The 19,695-nt window shown below is 44.7% G+C and overlaps 1 protein-coding gene across 5 annotated transcripts in view; it reads left to right on the top strand.

The window, feature by feature from the left end:
• Rgl1 (ral guanine nucleotide dissociation stimulator like 1) overlaps positions 1–19,695 on the top strand; it is a 250,890-nt gene that overhangs the window by 115,911 nt on the left and 115,284 nt on the right. For 2 of the 5 annotated variants that reach the window (XM_031384703.1, XM_031384696.1), the window contains exon 3: positions 19,011–19,121. The exons of 2 other annotated variants lie outside the window; for them this stretch is intronic. In XM_031384703.1, the coding sequence (XP_031240563.1) occupies positions 19,011–19,121 (111 nt within the window). Of the gene's footprint in view, positions 1–17,637; positions 18,028–19,010; positions 19,122–19,695 lie in introns of those variants that run through there. One more of the 5 variants, XM_031384710.1, reaches the window with a different exon arrangement.

Raw genomic sequence — 19,695 nt, 5'->3', positions numbered from 1 at the left:
GAACTAAATTCTTAGGTTTTGATAGAAAGCAGATTTCACTGAATCTAGGATAAGTATGCTACAAAAGATGTGCCTTTAATATTGATAAATATTGCCAAATTGTACTCTAAAAGGCTTGTACCTGTTCTCACTGTCAGAGTGTAAACACACATTTTGAATAGGTAGGAAGAGATTGTATTCTCAGATATATATCATTGGTTTCTGTTTTTATTCCTTTTTTTTTTTTTTTTGAAACAGGGTTTCTCTGTGTAGCCCTGACTGTCCTGGAACTCACTCTGTAGACCAGGCTGGCCTCGAACTCAGAAATCTGCCTGCCTCTGCCTCCCAAGTGCTAGGACTAAAGGCGTGTGCCACCACCGCCCGGCCTGTTTTTATTCTTAAATTCTTGCCTGTGGGTTAGCTTTTAGACTTGTGATATATAAATAATTGATGCACAGATCATCCATCCAGCTTTGCAGCCAACAGGGTGTCTGTCTCCACACACTGGCCTTGAGGACACTAGGACTGCATCTCAAACCACCCATGTTAAACTAAGGAAGGGGGCTTGAGTGGCTGTCACCAGCTCTCTTGCCTTTACACAGCTCCATCAACTCTGTGAGCAGGGGAGAATCTTTCCTGATGCTTCCAAAGGAACTCAGCACCTGGAACTTCATCAGGGATGTGGAACTTGTCTCCCAGAAGGGATGCTTAGAGGAATGAGTAAGCAATTGAGGGCTCTTTGAAGCACGTTCAGTCACACATGCTCCTTCCTAAAACAGATTCATGATGTCTGTTTGGCACTGTAGGTCTCCTGACTATAGCCTTTTTGAGCTCATGATCTAGGTTTGGGCATTGTATACATACAGTCCAATAGCAACATGACACATGAAAACCACCTGAATGTCAGTATTATTGAAAAATGCAGACAGAAGACTGTGGTTGGTGGACTATAATTATTTTTGTTGGGATTGTGATCCAGCCTCTACCCAGGGTTTTGGTGGGATTGCTGTCATATTTTCTTAAGTAGATGAAAATTCTAAGAGAAAACTTGGGCGAGGGGGTGGGGAGAGCAGTACAGAATAGAGATACACAGTAAGTGTCACCCTCCCTATTCATACAGTGGCATGGACATTGACAAAGGAAGAAGCAGTGTGGTCTCCACACCTGGACCTCATTGCAATAAGGAACAGGAAGCCATGTGCTGTCCTGGATGCCAGGATTAACTCCATCCACTTTAATCACACTTGGAAACTCCACTTCTATTAACACGTGTGGGTCTCCTGTGCCTTTTGCTACTGCCCAGTTTCTCCAGGGGATTGAGGGGAGGGTTTAGCTATGACGCCCCGTGCTTCAGGAGTGACTGGATGGAGAATGCTGAGCAGACCCTGTGAGCTCATTCAGGCGTGGACTTTGGACTCATGCTGTGAAATGAAGCCAAGGCTCTTCTGCCTTTCCCTCCCCTTTCCCCATCCTCCTTACTCCTGAATTTTCTGTGCTAAGTAATCAGACATGGATCTTATTCCCAGGATATTTATTTATATCCTTAGTGAGATAAGACATGTAAAATAAGAAAGAATGCAATAAAATTCCAAATAGGAGCCTAGATAACGTGTCACAAGCGATCAGAGGGAGATAGAATTTCCAGCCAACATAGGGATGTATTATGGTCTGTCCCTTCTTTGAGCATACTGTTTATTAGCAATGTCCATGTGGGAAGGAATTCAAGGAAGCCTTTTCTAGACTTTGGGGTTTGCAGGACTAAACTGGGGAGCCTGTAAGCATAGGGAACTGGGGGGGGGGGGGTGTATAAATAACAACGGGATCAATTTGGGCCGGAAGGAAGGATATATGAACATTCAAGGAATCATTTTTAGTGGCATGTTGGGGACTCTAGCCTCTGTGGCTTCTAATGCCTTTTGCTGTAGCTTAAGCCATTGTTTAAAATGGCTGTGCTTAGTACAAGCAGCAGTCTAGATCTGTACAAAGTTTGGGGCAGGAACTTCAGGAAGTCTAAGCTGGCAGGCCAGGCACTGGAAGGGGTTGCAGAAGAATATGGCAAGATGACCTAGGCAAGTAGAGTTGGCTTTGGGACGGGGAGGGAAGGTGCAGAGCCTGAGCAGTGTAGGAACAGGTGGCACTTGGAAATGTGTGTCAGCAGTTAGCAGGCTCCAGACACTGCTGCTCAGGTTTGTGGGCTGACTTCCAAGTTCTGGGAGGAGAGGGCAGAATGGAAATAGAGAAGCTGGGCCATAGCCACAGAGGGACCAGGCAGAAGGCCAAGCCAGGAATCAGGCCTGGAACATGGGGCCTGTCTAGCACAAAAGATGGCTGGATGCTCCATTCCAGAATGCTGAGCCAAAGGCTTTTCATTCCTTGTGCTTAAGGTTATGACTGATCGTAGACGCTGGGCTCACAGGTGGGAGCAAAGAGGTCCAGCTGTGTGGAGAGGAGGAGATCATTGGCTAGAGAGTCAGATCTTTGTTTGGTAGGCCAAAGAAGAAAAGCAGAAAAATGAGCACAGGGAATATCTCAACTGGAGTGTGTTAGGGAGATTAGTTTGAGCCTGGCATGTGGAGAATGAACTGGAATACAGTGAAGCCTCATCTGTGGCACTCGTGCATGCATGCACGCACACACACGCATGCACGCACGCATGCACGCACTCACGCACATGCATGATTTTTAAAATCAGCTTACACTGAAATAGCAACAGCACTTGTCTTACACCTGAGAGGCTGAGCTGCTCAGTGGATAGAGCATTCCTAGTGGAGTGGCTGGGAATTTGATAATTTCTTGGTCACCAAAGCTAGGTGCCTGGGAGTCCCAATTTAACACAGAAAACTTGGAAAGCTCCTGGAGAAGCTCTGGTCCTTACTCAGTGATGGAAGCCTGAGAAGGCTGGTTCTGCTATTAGGCAAGTCAGCAAGTGAGAGGGAAGGCCAAGCGGCAGAAGGGAAGGAGTGTCTTTCTTGGGTTGTGCCTTTTGTTTTCTGGGTTGCACATTTTTGGGGTGGGTCTTCCCAGATCAATTTAGGCAATCAGGACAATTCTTCCAGTGAATTCTAAATCCCAGCAAGTTGACATTAAAATTAACCATCACACCTTCCTAAGGAATTCTCGTGGTCACTTTCCTCTGAGCCTCCTTAAATCCTGTAAGGCAGAAAATTTATAGCATTAAAATCACTAAAAGTAATTCATAAAAATGTCAGCTTTATCTGTCCTTTTTCACTTTTTAAGTGGTGATTTTTGAACTTATTGAAGTGGCTTACAAGGCATTTTTCTGGAGTGTTGTTCTAACCTTTGCAGACTGTGGTCATGCCTCTTCTCTCTCTCTCTCTCTCTTTCTCTCTCTCTCTCTCTCTCACACACACACACATGCATGCAAACACATTTATTGATTAAATGTGTTTTTTTAAAGATTCATTTATTTTTATTTATATGAGTACATTGTAGCTGTTTTCAGACACACATCAGAAGGCTGCATCAGATCCCGTTACAGATGTGACACCATGTGAGCCACCATGTGGTTGCTGGGAATTGAACTCAAGTCCTCTGGAAGAGCAGTTGGTGCTCTTAACCCCTGAGCCATCTCTCCAGCCTGATTAAATGTGTTTTAATACATTTAGTGTGTGTGTGTTTCCTCATGCCACCATGAGCATGTGGAGTTGAGAGAACTACTTTTTTTCCTTTCCTCGTCCCTCTCATCCAACCTCTCCTTTGCTTCTCTTTCTCTCCTTTCAACATGGCCGTATTGCTGTGATGCTCACACTGATCTCAGACTCTCTCACCTCAGCCTGTGGAATAGCTGAACCTACTGATGTGCATGGCCATGCCCAGATTTAACCTGTAAGATGGAGAGCTTGGCTTCCCATAGCACATGCATTTACTAATATTACATGGGTACTAGGATGACCCTTGCCTGCGTGCCTATATGAGAGAACAAACAGGGTGGCCACATCAGCCAGTTATGTGCCTTCACCGGGATAGTGGTGCTGGGAAGGAGATAGAAACCCCCGAGAGAGCCACTGAGAACATAGTTCTTGAGTTCTGGTAAGCACATTCCAATTTCCAGAGGGAACGAAGCACTAATGCAATTCCTAAGACGCTGCAGCTCACAAACAGTGGAAATAAATAATATACACTAGCAAAGGTGTTCCTATATAAATGGCCTAAGGACAAAAGTCTCTTGAAATTGCTATATTTGGAGTCAAAAGACTTGGAATTTTGACTGTGGTCCAGCATTTATATTGTATGAGTTATGGATGTTTCTGTTTCTTGTGACATAAAATGGAGCTAATAATACTTTCACTTTGAGAGGGAGAGATGAACAAGGGGGTATATGCAGCAGATATTAAAAGCTCCAAAGCAGCAGAAAGCACTAGGGGCCACAACACTTATACCCACAAGTAGACATAAGTCAAGCTAGTTAAGTTGTTAGGACTGAATGCTAGGTAGTTGCGACCTACCCAGGTGCTGCTAAATCTCAGCCACACTACCCTAACACAGATATGGGCAGCCTCCCTGGGTACTAAGTAGGGCTCTTGGAATGCTCTTGGGGCACATGGCACAGTTCTGTGCCGGCTACGCATGGCCTTCTTGGACTGTGCGGTCTGTGATTACCCCCCTTTCTCTGCTTGGGATACTCTGATCTTTCATCCTGTACAGCACCCTACACTCCTCCCCAACACCCTGAAACTGCAGTGACTATACACCTGCTTCAGTATGCCTCAGTGGGGTGCATTCCTCTTTCTTCTGAAGGCTCACAAGGGTTATTAGTACTTCTCAACTCTTTGTCCGCTTTCAAAAGAGATGCTAAAGGCTGGTCTTTTTCTCCCACTTGCGAGTCAGGGATAGGCCTGACACCTGAGCATTTCCAGGGTGAGAACCAAGAGACTTCCTTGAAGCCTGGGTTCTTGTCCCAGCTGTGTCCTGCCTGAGATGTGTGAGGAAGCGTTTGTAAATGAACACAGTACAGCACTAGCACTGTCACCTGTAATGTGGGGTCAAGATGGCTCCATACAAACTGCTTACCATATACATTCCCATGTTTGTCTCCTCTATCAGGCTGAGTTCTCCTGAGAGGCAGAACTAGGTATATAAGAACTATACCAAATTACAAGGATTGACTCATCCAATCATGGAAACTGAGAAGTCACAGGATGTGCTGTCTGTCAAGGAGAGATCCAGGAGGGAGGCGGTGCAATTCTCTTTGAGGGCAAAGACCTGAGAATCAGGAAGAACAAGGTTGTAGATCCAATTTGAGTTCCAGAGAAGGTAGATGTGATGTCTCAGCTCAAGTGGTGAGAGGGAAATCCTTCCTTCCTCTGTCCTGCTCAGACCCACAGTGGTCTAGGTGTTGTCAACCCACAGAAGAGAGGGTTGGCTCCCTTTCTGTCCCATGTGTCTGCCTGGCTCCTTCCCTCTCTTCAGCGACTGTGCCTCACTAGGCAGGTTTCACCTTAAAGATCACTTTCTCTGGAGAATTCTCTTTAAGTGCTATATGTTGGGCCTGTACTTACTGCCTGTACAACTTCTCTCAGCTTCTATCATGCAGTTAGGAGACTGCTTTTTCTGCTTGTCTGTCCCCTCCTTTATCAGTACTGTGAGGTTGGGTTTGTTCTGAGATGTCTAGAAAAGGGTTCAATATACAGTGGGCATTCAGCAAGACTTTATTTCAAGTAATAATTAGGCAAAGACCTTTAAAATCTGACTTTGTGATAGCTAAGACCCTAATTTCACACTTTTGGAGAGGTGGTAATCTACTCTTGCAAAGTGGTTTTCGAATCTCTATCGATTTCTGTTCTGTTTAATGGGTATATTGGCTAGAGTATAGGTCTGGCTGTCTTGACAAACAACTAAAATCTTCTGCTTTTCCTTCCCAGAGATAGGCAACCGCTGGCTGGCATGGCAGTTGTTCTGTGAGGAAAGAGTCACAACAGGCCTTTTATGTCTGCTGCTCCCCATGGAATGGTTTCCTTGACCCTTTCTAGAAAGTCTAATTATGTCCTGGAATTCTTGAACCCTGCACCCAAAGTCAATCATTCTTTTGGCTGCTTGGGATTGATTCTAATCTTTCTGGGTCCTTTGGGGTTGCTTCAGTTGCGGTGTGGATGTTTAGAGCCAAGCTGGAGAGCTTGCTAACCCTTGCCCAACCCTTCACTTTATCCAGAGCTTCCTCCCTTCAGACCAGAAATTTTGTTTGGATTAGGCATGGGTACCAAGGTTGCCAACTGTGGCTTGGTATAAAGTCATAAGCTAAAGCCAGGACCAGCTTTGTCCCAAGGCCCATGACATACCAACCCAGCAGGTGGGCAGCCTGGTGAGATAGAGGTGAGAAATTCCTTTGGACAAAACTAAATGCTCATGTCACTTATTGGGCTAGCTCGTTGTCATTCGTTTTTTCTCCTTCCCCTTCCTCCTCCTCTTCTTCCTCTCCTTCTTCCTTTTCTTCCTCCTCCTCTATTTTTACATTATTGGGGATTGAACCCACACCTTCCACATACAAGGTGAGCGCTCTTTCACACTGAGCCCAAGTGCCGCCCTTTAACTTTTTATCTTGAGACAGGACCTCACTAAATTGCCCAAGCTGGTCTTATAGTCATCTGTAACACATGTAGGCCTGATCCTCCTGACTCAGACTCCTACTGAGCTAGATTACAGGTCTGTACCTCCAGGCCTGGCTGCGGACCATCATTTCTTTACAGGGTGTTTTCATTGGGTGTATGTTGAGGAAAATCATTAAATTTTATGTCTGTGCTTTGAGATGAAAACCTAGTCTCTTCTATCAGTTTTCCACTCCCCTAACACACACAGGCACACAGACAGACAGACAGACGCATATCCACCACCATCAGTATCACCCTTCCATCTAGAGAAGGAATTCAAAGGGAGAACCAGGTAGTTGGGAATGAGCTGTAGCAAGTCTAGGAGCAGCAGCTCTTCTGTCACCTAGAAGAAGCCCAGTGAGCCAAGCACTTGCCCTCCTTTTGCCCTCCACCCCAAGCAGGGCAGGTTCCATCCTGTAGGCTGGCACTGCCTAGTTTTTTGTCAATGTGACACAAGATAGGGTCATTTGGGAAGATGTGCCCTTAATTAGCATGCACCTTTAGTCCCAGCACTTGGGAGGCAGAAGCAGGCAGATTTCTGAGTTTGAGGCCAGCCTGATCTACAGAGTGAGTTCCTGGACAGCCAGGGCTACACAGAGAAACCCTGTCTCAGAAAAAAAAAAAAAGAAAAGAAAGAAAGGGAAAAAAAAGGAAAAGAAAATGCATGTATGTAAGTCTGTGGTATATTTTCTTCCTTTTTTTCTTTTTTAAGATTTATTTATTTAGGGCTGGAGAGATGGCTCAGCGGTTAATCTTAAGATTAACACATATAATTAATACATATAATCTTATTTATTTATTATATGTAAGTACACTGTAGCTGTCTCCAGACACTTCAGAAGAGGGTGTCAGATCTCCTTACGGATGGTTGTGAGCCATCATGTGGTTGCTGGGATTGGCATCTAACTCAGGACCTTTGGAAGAGCAGTCGGTGCTCTTAACCGCTGAGCCATCGCTCCCACCTGGTATATTTTCTTGACTAATGATTTGGGAGGGTTCAGCCCACCATGAGCAGCATCACCCCTGGGCACATAGTCCTGGGTTGTATGAGAAAGGTGCCTGAGCAAGAGCTCAAGAACAGTCCACTAGCTAGCGTTCCTCATGGCTTCTTCAGCTCTGGCTTCCCTGGATGATAGACTGTAAGCTGTAGGATGAAATTAAACCCTTTCCTTCCCAAGTTGGATTTAGGCCTGGGGTTCATCACAGCATCAAGGCCCAACGATCTACGTAACATTGTTCTTGGCAGTGCAATGTTTGAAACATTTTCTGGCCCTTTTCCCTTTATTTTAAGAAAGTGGGGGTTATCTAATGGATACACAATCGGCTTTCTAAACTGTGAAACCCACTTTTCTGCATTCTGCTTCCCCCTGTGAGAAGCTAGCACATTTGTGGCAGTTTGGTTAATTTTCATTAAGGTTTCTTTCCCATTATATAGGCTTTTCTTTTCTTTCCACCTTCTCAGACATTGTTCTTGAAGCCAGGAACTTTCCATTCTTGGTTTCATCCAGAAGACAAATATTTCTGGGAAAACACGGTGTTTAAGCCATTCAGCAATTCTGCTCTTATGTAACTGACCACACTAACGCTTTCAATTTACTTTGGTTACATTTTATTGAAGAGTGTCATAAAATAACTGCGATAATTTTTTCAAAAACATTTGCAGGTTTTCAAAATAGAGCTCACTTAAAAATCTGCACAGCATCTAGCAACAATGGCTGAGGGCAAACCTTGTTTGAAATATTGACAAGTCCATTGACCGGCTTCCAGCACTGACTTAAGTTTGAGAATTTGTGAGCACAGGAAGCTTTCTTCCCATCACCGCCCACAGCTCTGCTTTCCTTCTTTCTCTGGTTTCCTCCTTCTTCCTCTAGTTTCCTCCTTCCTCTAGTTTCCTCCTTCCTCTAGTTTCCTCCTTCCTCTAGTTTCCTCCTTCCTCTAGTTTCCTCCTTCCTCTAGTTTCCTCCTTCCTCTAGTTTCCTCCTTCCTCTAGTTTCCTCCTTCCTCTAGTTTCCTCCTTCCTCTAGTTTCCTCCTTCCTCTAGTTTCCTCCTTCCTCTGGTTTCCTCCTTCCTCTGGTTTCCTCCTTCCTCTGGTTTCCTCCTTCCTCTGGTTTCCTCCTTCCTCTAGTTTCCTCCTTCCTCTAGTTTCCTCCTTTCTCTGGTTTCCTCCTTCCTCTAGCTCTCTTTTCTGGTCCTTTTGTGTTTTACTTTTGTTTGTTTGTTTTTGTTTTCTTGTGAGACAAGTATTGTGAGATAGGTTGCATGCTCTACCCCTGCTCTCTGCCACTCCTGTAAACTCCCCTGCATATGGACTGACACATCATTAGCTCCCCCTCCCTGTCACTCCTCTGTCACTCTCTCTAGTTTTTTTCTCCTAAGAACTGAGCAGTGTTTTTTTTTTCCCCATAGCAGAATCCCTTCTTGTTTTATCTTTATTTACATGTCCCTACATTCTCAGTGTTCTAGTCCTAAAACTTTTAATTTTGTTTGTTTGTTTATTTGCTTCCTCTCTCATTTTCTTGTTGCATGTGACCTATCATCAAGTTGCAGAATGCATTCCTCCCACAGCAGCGGATTCATTTCTTCCTTTTCTGAGTCTTCCTTTGTTCCTCTGAGCGCAGCTGCTAATTTAGAAGGGCATTCTTCCATGGCCTTCTCTTCATCCTTTCTCCCCTTACAACCTAGTTTACAGACCAGTATTAGAATCATCTGGTTGATGTGCTCTTTTGTCATTTCAAATTATCTTTTTTAAGTTTTTATTATTTTTTTAAACACAATATATTTGATCATATTTTTCCTCTTCTAGATCCTTCCTATATCCTTATCTACCCAACTTGATTCTCTCTGTCTCTCTCTTTCTCTCTCAAAAAGAAAAACAACAACAACAAAACCAACACAAACAAAAGAAAATCAAAACAGACAAGCAAACTTAGATGGAAAAGCATACTGACCTGGAGTTCCATTGGTACATGCTGACGCTGTTGGAGAATCCGACTCCTTCCCCCAGCAGCTCTCAATTGCAAACTGTTTTCCTGGACCACATGGTTCAAATCTCACCTCCTTCTGTCTCCTTTGAACCCTTTGGTCCCCTCTGCACCCATTCATTTCTTTCAAACCATGTGACAACAGCCTTTGTAAGAAAAGCTGTATTACCTGAAGAGTTTAAAGAATACTTTTATTCATTCTTTGACAATTTCATATATGTATGTGGTACATCTTACTGATATCCACCCTGCCTCTCCCTTCCCATTTCCCTCCTCGAAGACTTGAAACGTTTTAAAAGTATAATTTAAAGTCATGCACATACAAGTATGCCTACATGCATTTTAAGCTTAGGTGTCATGGAAGCCATGGATTCCTGGATCTGGAGTCATAGCTGCCCACTGGTGCTAGGAACTAAGCTTGGGTCCTCTGCAAGAGCAGTATGTGCTAGTAACTGCTGAGTCATCTGTCCATCCCCTGACAGGCTTTAAGAGTCAACCCTGCCTGACAGAGTGTCATCCTCTTTCTGTCCCCTTGCTCAGCTTGCTCCGATCTGCTTATTTTACTTGCTGATCTCTGGCATTCAAAATCCTTTCACCCAGCTCCTCTATACTTTTCCTTTCTTGTTAAAGTATAATAAATACCTTTAAGTTAGTGACAATATCTAATATTAGTCATTCAATCATATTTACTAGACACTTATTGAATTTATAACATGGCCCCCAATTTACCTGCCAAATCATCTCTCTCTCTTTAGTTATTTTTGGCATTTGCAATGCTAATAACCATAGCAGGTCTCTGTGTTCAGCACTGTGAGGTGCTAGTACAGAACAGAGAGAGGAAACCTGGCACCACTGAAGTGAAAACTTAAGGATTCTTTAGAAAGTCAGTTGTGTTAGATAGTGTTAGTTGGTGCAAACACATGAAGGATTGTTTCGCTGAAGCAGACACAGGTGAAAGGATGTTCTACTAAAGCAAGCATGTGAAAGGACACATGATAAAGGATTCTTTACTAACAACACACATATATTGGTCCACCTTACATTGTGTAGTTGAGCTGCATTTGTTAGGACTCCTTAGAGAAACGCACCACAGACCTTTTGGTGCTGGGCTGCAGTCTCTTGCTGCTCCCTCGGATTCTGGCTGATTGGCAGTGATGTCAGCTGAGACAGATGCAGCTGCTGAGGTAAGACGTGCTGAGATGTGAAATGTGGAGGATGTAAATAGTACTCTACAGACAGCGATGGAGCCTGAGTTTGGCTTGCATATAGATCTAGGTGTACCAAGCTTGTTTGTCTGGAGTCTTCATGGGTCTTCCATTTGCTGAGACACAGCCAAGAACTTCTCCTGGCCTTTCCTGCTGACTCGTGCTGATTTGGCTGAGGCCTTTCTGTTCATGTTAGGCAGTGCCACCGCTGCTGATTCGTGTTTGCTATCCTGACTCTACTGAACTAGACTGCTGGTGTATCCATGAAGTGGTTTTGAGTAGATAGAGCTGCCACTGCTAACCTGTGAACTGAACTGCCGATTTCCAGACAACACAGACGGGAGTTGCTCCAAAAAACCCTTCTAAACAGGTCCACTATCCCTCGTATCCTTTCTTTCCCACTACCTCTGGTGGGTAGTGGGCTAAAAGAGAGGTTAAAACATTTTAAAACCATCACTATAAGTAAGCCTTAAAAAAATTAAAGTTACGCATCATCTCTGCCTTTGTTGTGTTTACAGTCTAGTAAAAGAATCTTGGAGCTGTCAGTATGCGTGTTCAACTGTGGTTGACTTACAAAGGAAGAGAAATGTGGTGCTGTGGCCACACATGAATGATACCGGTGTTTAAGGACAGCAAGGAGAAGAGGCTGGGATGTCCTACATAAGGGAAATGCCGTCCTGCTCTTCAGCAGGAGAGGCTGGATATGCCCGTGATTTTGTCAAAAACGTGGAGTTAGATAGCATGGTGGGGTGAGGGGAAGGAGGGTAGGGGCAGACAGGGGCTAGCCACAGCCAGGCTATATGGGTACAGGAAGGATTTAGGCTTTTATCCTTGGCAATTGGGAACCATTAGAGGGGATAAAGGACAGGGGGAGATGTAATATCATTCGGAAAGATCACTCTATCTAGTGAGAGAATGGGCTAGAGTAGGCAGGAACATTGAGCCCAGCAGTTTTCTGGGGTTGTAGCAGTTCTTTAACCTAACACATGCAGCCCCACTGCTGATAGCACTGAGTATTAACCGTGGTGTTGTGTACTTCGCTGAAGGCTTGACGTCTTGACTAATTCCTACTTCAGGCCAATGACAGAAGTGTTTCCTAACTTCTCAGTAGGACTAAGCAGTTGAAATGAAGGTCTTGCCTCAGAGGTCAGGCTAGACCTCAGCTCTAGATGTCCCTGACTGAAGAGCCATGCCTTCACTTGAGGCTCACTATTATTTCAATACCGTGCTTATGACAAAAGGAGGGTCCTTTAGCTTTGGGGGGAAAAGGTGACCCAGCTAATTGTCCAATAACGCTCCAGACTCTTGGTCCAAGCCCTTCACCTGAAGCTTAGGTCACCCACTCATCCTGCCCTCTGACTTTCACTGTGTGTCACCCAGAACCTGGCGACATGTCTCAGCCGATTGTTGTGTTTTGATCTTTTCATCTCTGTGGACACATTGCTGGCTGTTGTCCTTTTTTTTTTTTGCTTTTACAGAAATCTATAACTAGATGAGGCATTAATGTATATTAGCTCTAGGTACAAATAGTATTCCATAAATCATCTTCCTCTGTAAGTGAGCATCACCAACAATTAAGAGTGAGCACAACAGATGATTAAAATATCAGTTGAAAATGTTTTGGATATGGCTGTAGGAACCCTTTGTCTCGGGCCTGGCAGCGGCTGAGTGGCCTTTGCTTGTATTTCTTCTGTCTTTACTTTTCTCCCTTGGGGCAGCCTCTTCGTTAGTTGCAATAGGACTGCCTAACATGCTCATAACTTGCTTACATGAATAGAATAATCTAATAGCAGAACATTGAGAATTTTAATTGATACCTTATAGTGTCTCTGTGCTAATGAATAAGGTCAGTTTGGGCTCAGAAAATGACAGCAATTGTCTACTGCTTAAGACGGGTTTAAGGTCCATTCATCTTTAACGAAGCATGACCGGCTCCTTATCCTTTGCAAAGCAAGGTTGAAAGTTCAAGCAAAAAGTAGGCGAAGGGAGCACCCCCAGGGTTTTTGTTGTTTTTTTGATTTCAGAGTTGGCGACTGAACCCAGGGCCTTGCACATGCTAAACACACACTTTATCAATGAGTTGCACCCCCAGGCCAACCCCAGTTTTCACAGCTGGGAACAACCCTAACAGAATGCCCAGCTGACACCAGGAAACTGAGTGTGGGAAGCTAATTGCTAAGCCCACAAACCTGAAGACCAGGGAGAAGCATTAATGGGCTGTCCATAGCATGGAGCAGCATCAGCCACACTTAAGATGCTGCTGGAGCTAAAAGTTAAGAAGTATCTGATTTATCTGCTTTTATCTTCCTTCCAAGTTATTGTTAAGGACCTAGAGGTAGCTGAAGGTATAGTTATTAATAAAATTATTGCAAATGCCTCTTACTAGTTTCATTTAAAATCTATTAGCAGTGAATAGAGAAGGTTGCCCTTTAGGTAGTAGTTATGGGTGGGTGGGACAGTTGCTACTCAACAGTGGTAAGGAAAGGTGTAAAGGGATCATAGACCACTCTCTTCCTTTTCTTCCCACAGTTATTGCTATTATCCTTTTTTCTTAGAATTGCTTTCCTCTAAACTTTTGACTGGGTGTAGGCCATTGTAGTCCAGCCTTGAGTTTGGGGATGGCAGAGCTAAGGTCTTGCTATTTCTAGTCATCTTATATTGGCATTGTCAACTTCAAGACAAGGTTTTTAAGTGATGTCATTAAGGTATGAGTGACATGTGGCATGTTGTATATATTTAATATTTATGATTTGATGAGCTTGGAGATTAGTATGTAGTCATGAAACTGTCATTACCATCAAGGCCAGGGACAGATGCATCTTTCTTCCATGTTTCTTCCTGCCCCTTTGTTAGTTATGATATTAACATAGGGTCTGCTCTCAGGCAACAGTAGCTGTAGGTCCTGTGCAAAAATTATTTCCTATAACTGAAACTTCATATTCTTTGAGCACTATCTTCTTTCTCCCCGCCTCCCCCGCCAAGCATCCCCCCTCCCCTCTATACTGCTTCTATGGATATTTAAGTGACTCTGTGGAAGTGAGATGTCAGGTTGTCTTTCTGAGCTTGACTTATTTCCCTTAGCATAGCATCTTCCAGGTCCACCCATGTAGTCTCTTTAAAAGGACTTCTGTCTTTTTAAAAGCTGGAGAATGCTCCATTTCATCACTTTGACTTTTATCTGTTCATTAGATGTCTCTGCAGCATGGCCATGGTGAACAATGTTGCAATAGACATGGAAGAGTAAAGCAGTTCTTAGAGATCTGGAGATACATTCTTTTATAAATGCCATAATTGGTGTTACTGAATTTTATGTATTTTTAATTTCTTGAGAACTGTCTATATTTTCCTTCATAGTGGGCACTGCTTACACTCCCAGCAACAGTCTACCAGGGGTCCTTTTTCTCTGCATCCTTATTAACATGAACCTCAGTACTTCCTTCCCCACCTCCCTTCCATCTTTCCTTTAAAAATTCATTTCTAGTTAGTGTACAAAACAGTATGGCATTTTCCTAATACTCCTCATTGTCTTTTGCCCCTGCCTCCGGCGTCTCACTCCTTTCTTTCCTTCTCCCCTTTGGTGAATGACACAAGATAAGTTTTCATCTACTTTGTGGGTGTTGTTTTTTTTTTTAAGATTTTATTTATTATTATACATAGTACACTGTAGCTGTCTTTAGACACACCAGAAGAGGACATCAGATCTCATGATGGGTGGGTTGTGAGCCACCATGTGGTTGCTGGTATTTGAACTCATGACCTTCGGAAGAGTAGTCAGTGCTCTTACCCGCTGAGCCATCTCACCAGCCCGGGTGTTTTCATAAATTTTTTTCTAAAAGGTCTACTCAGGCCTGTTGGCCATTTTAATTGGATTATAGCTATTCTTTTGCTATTGAGTTATAGGACTCTCTTGTCTGTTATGGATAGTAATTCTTTATTGGTCATGTGTTTTGCAAGTTTTTTCCTCCCATTCTGTAGGTTGCCTTCTCAGCCTGGCTGGATTCCTCTGCCTGGACTGAAGCTATTTGGGTTGATGTAGTCCCTCTTGTCTGTTCAGAGCTTCTTCTGTTGGTTGGTAGTTTGGGTTAACATGGACTTCTAATATATTAAGTCTTGAAGATTACAAATAGGCATTTATTTAATTGTTTATGTCAACAGAAGACCAATTAGAACTAATGAACAAATATATTAAAGTAACAGAACACAGAACCAAAGTTCACACAGGCTGGTTAGGTGGCTCAGTGGGTACAGTATTTGCTAAGTCTGGAACCTCAGAACCCACATAAAAGCTGCACGTGGCAGCATGAACCTGTAACCTCAGGGTTGGTGAGCAGAGACAGCATGATTCTGGGAACTCATTGGCCATCCAGGCTGCCCAAACTGAGCTTCAGTGAATGACCCTTGCCCAAAGAGTTGAAAAGCAATTAAGGCCAGATGTCAACCTCTGGCCTTCACATGTTCCAGCTCAGGTGATCATGACATTCCCCTGACCTGTGCACACTCACACACGTGTCACACCATAACCTAAAATTAATAGGAAAGCTGATCATGATAGCACCAAACAGAATCAGATACTGAGAAACAAACTTATCAAAAAAGAACAGAATCAGACCCCAAAGCTTCAGAGCTGTGTTCTGGTGGTCTGAGTCTAGGTAAGGTGAGTCAATTCACACTGACTGGTAAGTGGGTTACAGGTTTATGCTCCTCACACACTAACTAGTACTTTAGTCCAAAAGCCCTGGTCAAAAAGCAATATTGATTGCATTACCTGTAAGTGAATTTTTTTTTTTTCAGCCACAGTTTTACTTTTTCTCTTCCTGGATTAAAAGTGCTAAAGAAAAGAGGTTCACAGATGAGTGTTCCTCTCCTCGAGTACAAGCTCCTCTGGGGAGCACACTAAAGGGACAGCACACACAGTTAGTTCACTGCTAGACTTTACCATCAGGTCTACAAATCCCAGAGTCCCCAGCAGGCTCCAGCCCCTCAGTATCCTTTTCTGTCCCCTGCAGCAGTGCAGCGCATCCTGTGTTTGGGGCCTAGTGCTTACTGTAAGTGAAATAGCTTAAAATAAATGGTAAAAGCCCTCATTGATTTCAACATTTGATAGTTCTAAGTCCCCTAAATTCAGCTATTTTGTTTTTATCTTTTTTCATAAAAGGATTCTTACAAAATCACACCTTCTCAAGAATAAACACAAATAATCATTCTTGGTAAGCCTCTTTGACACTTGAATATAATTTAGAAGACATCATTTCATATTTCTCTACATGGCAGACATGACACAGCTTCTCATGGAGTCTGGGCTGTAGCACTTAAGGGGGAAGCGCAGTAGGGAGAAAATGGAGCCCTCTGGACAACTCCCCGTGCACTATGTGATCCGCACTTTATTTAACCCCTTTCTGAAATTCTGTGAGGTTTGAAGCAAGTCGGAGGGAAGCAGTGTCTAGGTCTAAGTGTGGGTTTGAACTAGATTCTGTCATTCCCTTTACAGGCCAGGTGCCCAGTCAAGACACTGCTGTAGGACTAGAGGAAGGGAGAGCTACGGCCTGAGAGGGGCTTGGCTCGAGCTACCGGCTCCGGGGAATTCTGGAGAAGAAACTGCTTTTGAGAAGAAGATTTTCAACAGTCTTAAAACTTACAGATTAGGTTAGAGTGGTGGTGAATTAACCAAAGCGTTGCTTACCTGTCCTGAGTTGCCTCTTGCTGTCTTCAGAATCACCAAGGAAGTCATCTAGGTGTGACCTGGGGCCCAGGGGCAGCTAAGAAGCCTGAGGTGGGGCCACTCCATGTTTTCCCTCTGGCTCCTGGGACACTGTTCTGAGTACTAAGCTCAGCAGAAGGAATGTGTGTATATGTTTGTGTGTGTTTTTAACATTTAAATGATAGAAACACTACTTTGGTTGTAAAAGATCATTCTTCTCTCTACACAGTCTTGGGCCCCTGAAGCCTGGAGCTTTATGAGGAGTGTTTGACTGACTTGAAGATATTAAGCAGTGTGTAGAGACCCTTTGCTTTCTTGGTGGGCCCTCTCTGTCATTTCTAATGCCCTTCTTGAGACATCAGTGCACGTGATTGGCTGACTTTTCAGCTCATGATATATTCATTACTAACCAAAGCTCAGCACAGCAGTCAGGAGGACTGCTGGACAACTGCTCTTTCATTTTGACACCTGTAAAATATGAAATTTTTGTAATTGGTGTGGAGTTCTGGCAGGTGCAGTTTTGGCTGCAGTATGATGGGTTATCACTTGCTGTTTATTTATTGAAATTAGATCTTTTAAAGTGTAATGTATTGTCCCACAGACCATTGTGTCAGGATAAAATTCTTATCAGCATTGGCCTTTGAAAAGCTTTCCTTGCAGTGATTTCCTCTGTGTCCCCACAGTGCACACCCCTCCATGGCTGCTCACAGAGGCTCCAGAAACCCCCAGGACCACTTGTGGCCTCTGTCACAAACTGTCAGATCCACCAAAATTCTCTGCTCTCACCCGGAGTAGCTGGTGGAGCTACAAATGCAAGCCTGTAATCTCAGCACTCAAGAGACAGAGGCAGGAAGATTGCCACAAAAGTTCCAAGTGTTCAAGGCTAGCCAGGGCCACTTTTTGTTAAAAAAAAAAAAGGATGGGCAGTAGGAACAAGTTCTGGCAGTTGCAGGTGCAGATAGCTTTTGACTTTATCCTAATGAAAATCTTGGCTGAAACGGAGGGGATTCTGACTTAATTGCTCTAAATTCCAAATAGCAGGCAGATCACACAGGAGTCCTTCACCCTGAATATCTCCAGTTTCCTTCAGTGAAGCAGACGGAGGCTGCGCACACACGCCCCATGGCACACATGGTTCTATTTTGGCACCTGGTGGCCACCAGGAAACCCCGATGAAGCGGTCTACTTGAAAGCATCGTTTCCCCACCACTCTGGAGCTGGAGAAACGATTGCTTGCTCCCTTGATCCGCGGGGCTTCCGAAGGGGAGAGTGCGCTTGCAAGCACAAACAGGAAAGCCTGACATCACGGAGCGGCGGGGAGGAGTCTGCTGCCGCGGGCTCCCGGGCTGCCTGCTCGCTGTCCGGCGCTTCTTTGTGGCCCGGTCGCGCGCGGCGGCGGCGGCGGTGGCGGCGGCGGGGCAGCAAAGCGCGTGGGAAGCGCGGGGACCCGGAGACGGGCCAGAGAGACGCCCGGACCGCCTCGGAGCAGGGCGCACCATGCAGCGTCCGTGTGCCGGAGAGAAAATTGAGAATGAAATTACTTTGGCAAGCTAAAATGGTAACGCGAGCTCCCCGCCTTCCCGGGACGCTTCTTTGCTGGGGGAATCTTCCCAGCTCCCGCTTTCTTGGGCCGGGTTGTTGGCGTACTGTCTAACCGTTCCGAGCGGCCCGGACCCCGCGCTCTGAAAGGAGCTTTCTCGCTTTGTATCCTTCCCCCCTCTGTGCCTCTTCTCCCTAGAAACAATGTCTGTATTCTCAGGCATCGCGTGCGTGCGGGGTGTCTGGGACAGGCAGATGCGTGTCAGGAGAGCAAAACTTGGAAAGTACAGAACTCAGTCTGGGGGAGCGGCGCCTCTCTCTGCTTTCCAGCAGCAGTCCTTTAACACAGATCGGAGGTTTAGCTGGCCACACGGCCATCCAGGGGGTCGCTGTGTAAATTTCAGTGGAGGCTGCGTGAAGATGTGTTGCTTTTTCTGCACTTGCCAGAGGGTTTTTTCTTTTTTCTTTCTGGAAATAAAAACTTTCCACACCCCACGTAACTTTTTGGGGGTTTCTCCTCTTAAGGAGAAAAAGAAGTACAAATTCACTTCCCAAGGAGGGCTCTTGGCATTAAAACACTTGTTTGAGGGAGTTTAACATCGACATTGCCCAAATGTTTGTGTACTTAGAGTTATTTTTCCTTTCACTTAAAGGGATAGAGTTGATCAGAACTAAATCACAGTTTCCTTATGAAAGAAAAAAAAACTTGAAAAAACGATTTAAGATATGTGGCTAGTCTAGGAAAAATAACTGAACGGAGAAGTCGGAGGATCCTGATACCGCAGGAAAAGGCTGCCAGCCAAGAAAATCTCAGCCTTGCCTATTGCAGTGTGTCTTGTGCTGCTCTGTTTGGAGTATTTATTCCCAACAGCCTGTCTTGGGCTTTGAGAGCCCTTGTAAGCAGGGAAGCAGCTGGGATAGATTGTGGTTAGCCAAGGGGGAAGAAAACAACAACACACACTACGACCCTCTTTTTCTTTCTCTTTCTCCCGTCCCTGGCAGAGCTCGATTCAGGACTGGGGTGAAGAGATAGAAGAAGGAGCTGTTTACCATGTCACCCTCAAAAGAGTCCAGATCCAACAGGCGGCCAATAAAGGAGCGAGATGGCTAGGGGTGAGTAGCGCTTCTGAGATCTTCAACTTTGGAATTTCAGTGTCTGCTCTTCTGTGAATATCATTATTATTTAGCCAAGGCAGCTTCACACCCCCCACCCCCTTTTCTCCCTCTCTGTCTTAAAAAGGAAACTGCTGATGGCCAAGTGTTTGCACTAGCTGGACAGGTCTGTTTTAGTACTTGGTGTTTTCCTAAGCATCTTCCCTAAGTCTGTCAATAATTCAGAACCATCCGGAAACATCTTGAGGTATTTGGCAAACAAACTGGGGGTATTGTGGCAGAAGAGGACAGACACACAGAGACCTGGCCAGAGAGCACTGCTAGCTTCTACACGTGTCACAAACCACTGTGCCCTGAAGATAATCTTTTCTCTCTCTACTCCTTATGGAGTGATGCCAATAGCCCAGTCCCAGCTCCCAGAAATTCAGAATACACATCGACAGAGGCCATTCAGACCTGCTTCCTTTGAGGGGCGGCACGTTTGCTTTCCTGTTGTGACCTTCTTTCTGTATAATGGGGTAGGCTGATGCATACTTAGTCTTGGGACTTTGCCTGTAGAGTATGGAGTGTGTGC

The sequence above is a fragment of the Mastomys coucha genome, unplaced genomic scaffold, assembly GCF_008632895.1.
Source record: "Mastomys coucha isolate ucsf_1 unplaced genomic scaffold, UCSF_Mcou_1 pScaffold1, whole genome shotgun sequence".
Taxonomy (NCBI): Eukaryota; Metazoa; Chordata; class Mammalia; order Rodentia; family Muridae; genus Mastomys; species Mastomys coucha.
The sequence above is the reverse complement of the archived record's forward strand: the minus strand, read 5'-3'. Positions and strand labels throughout refer to the sequence as shown.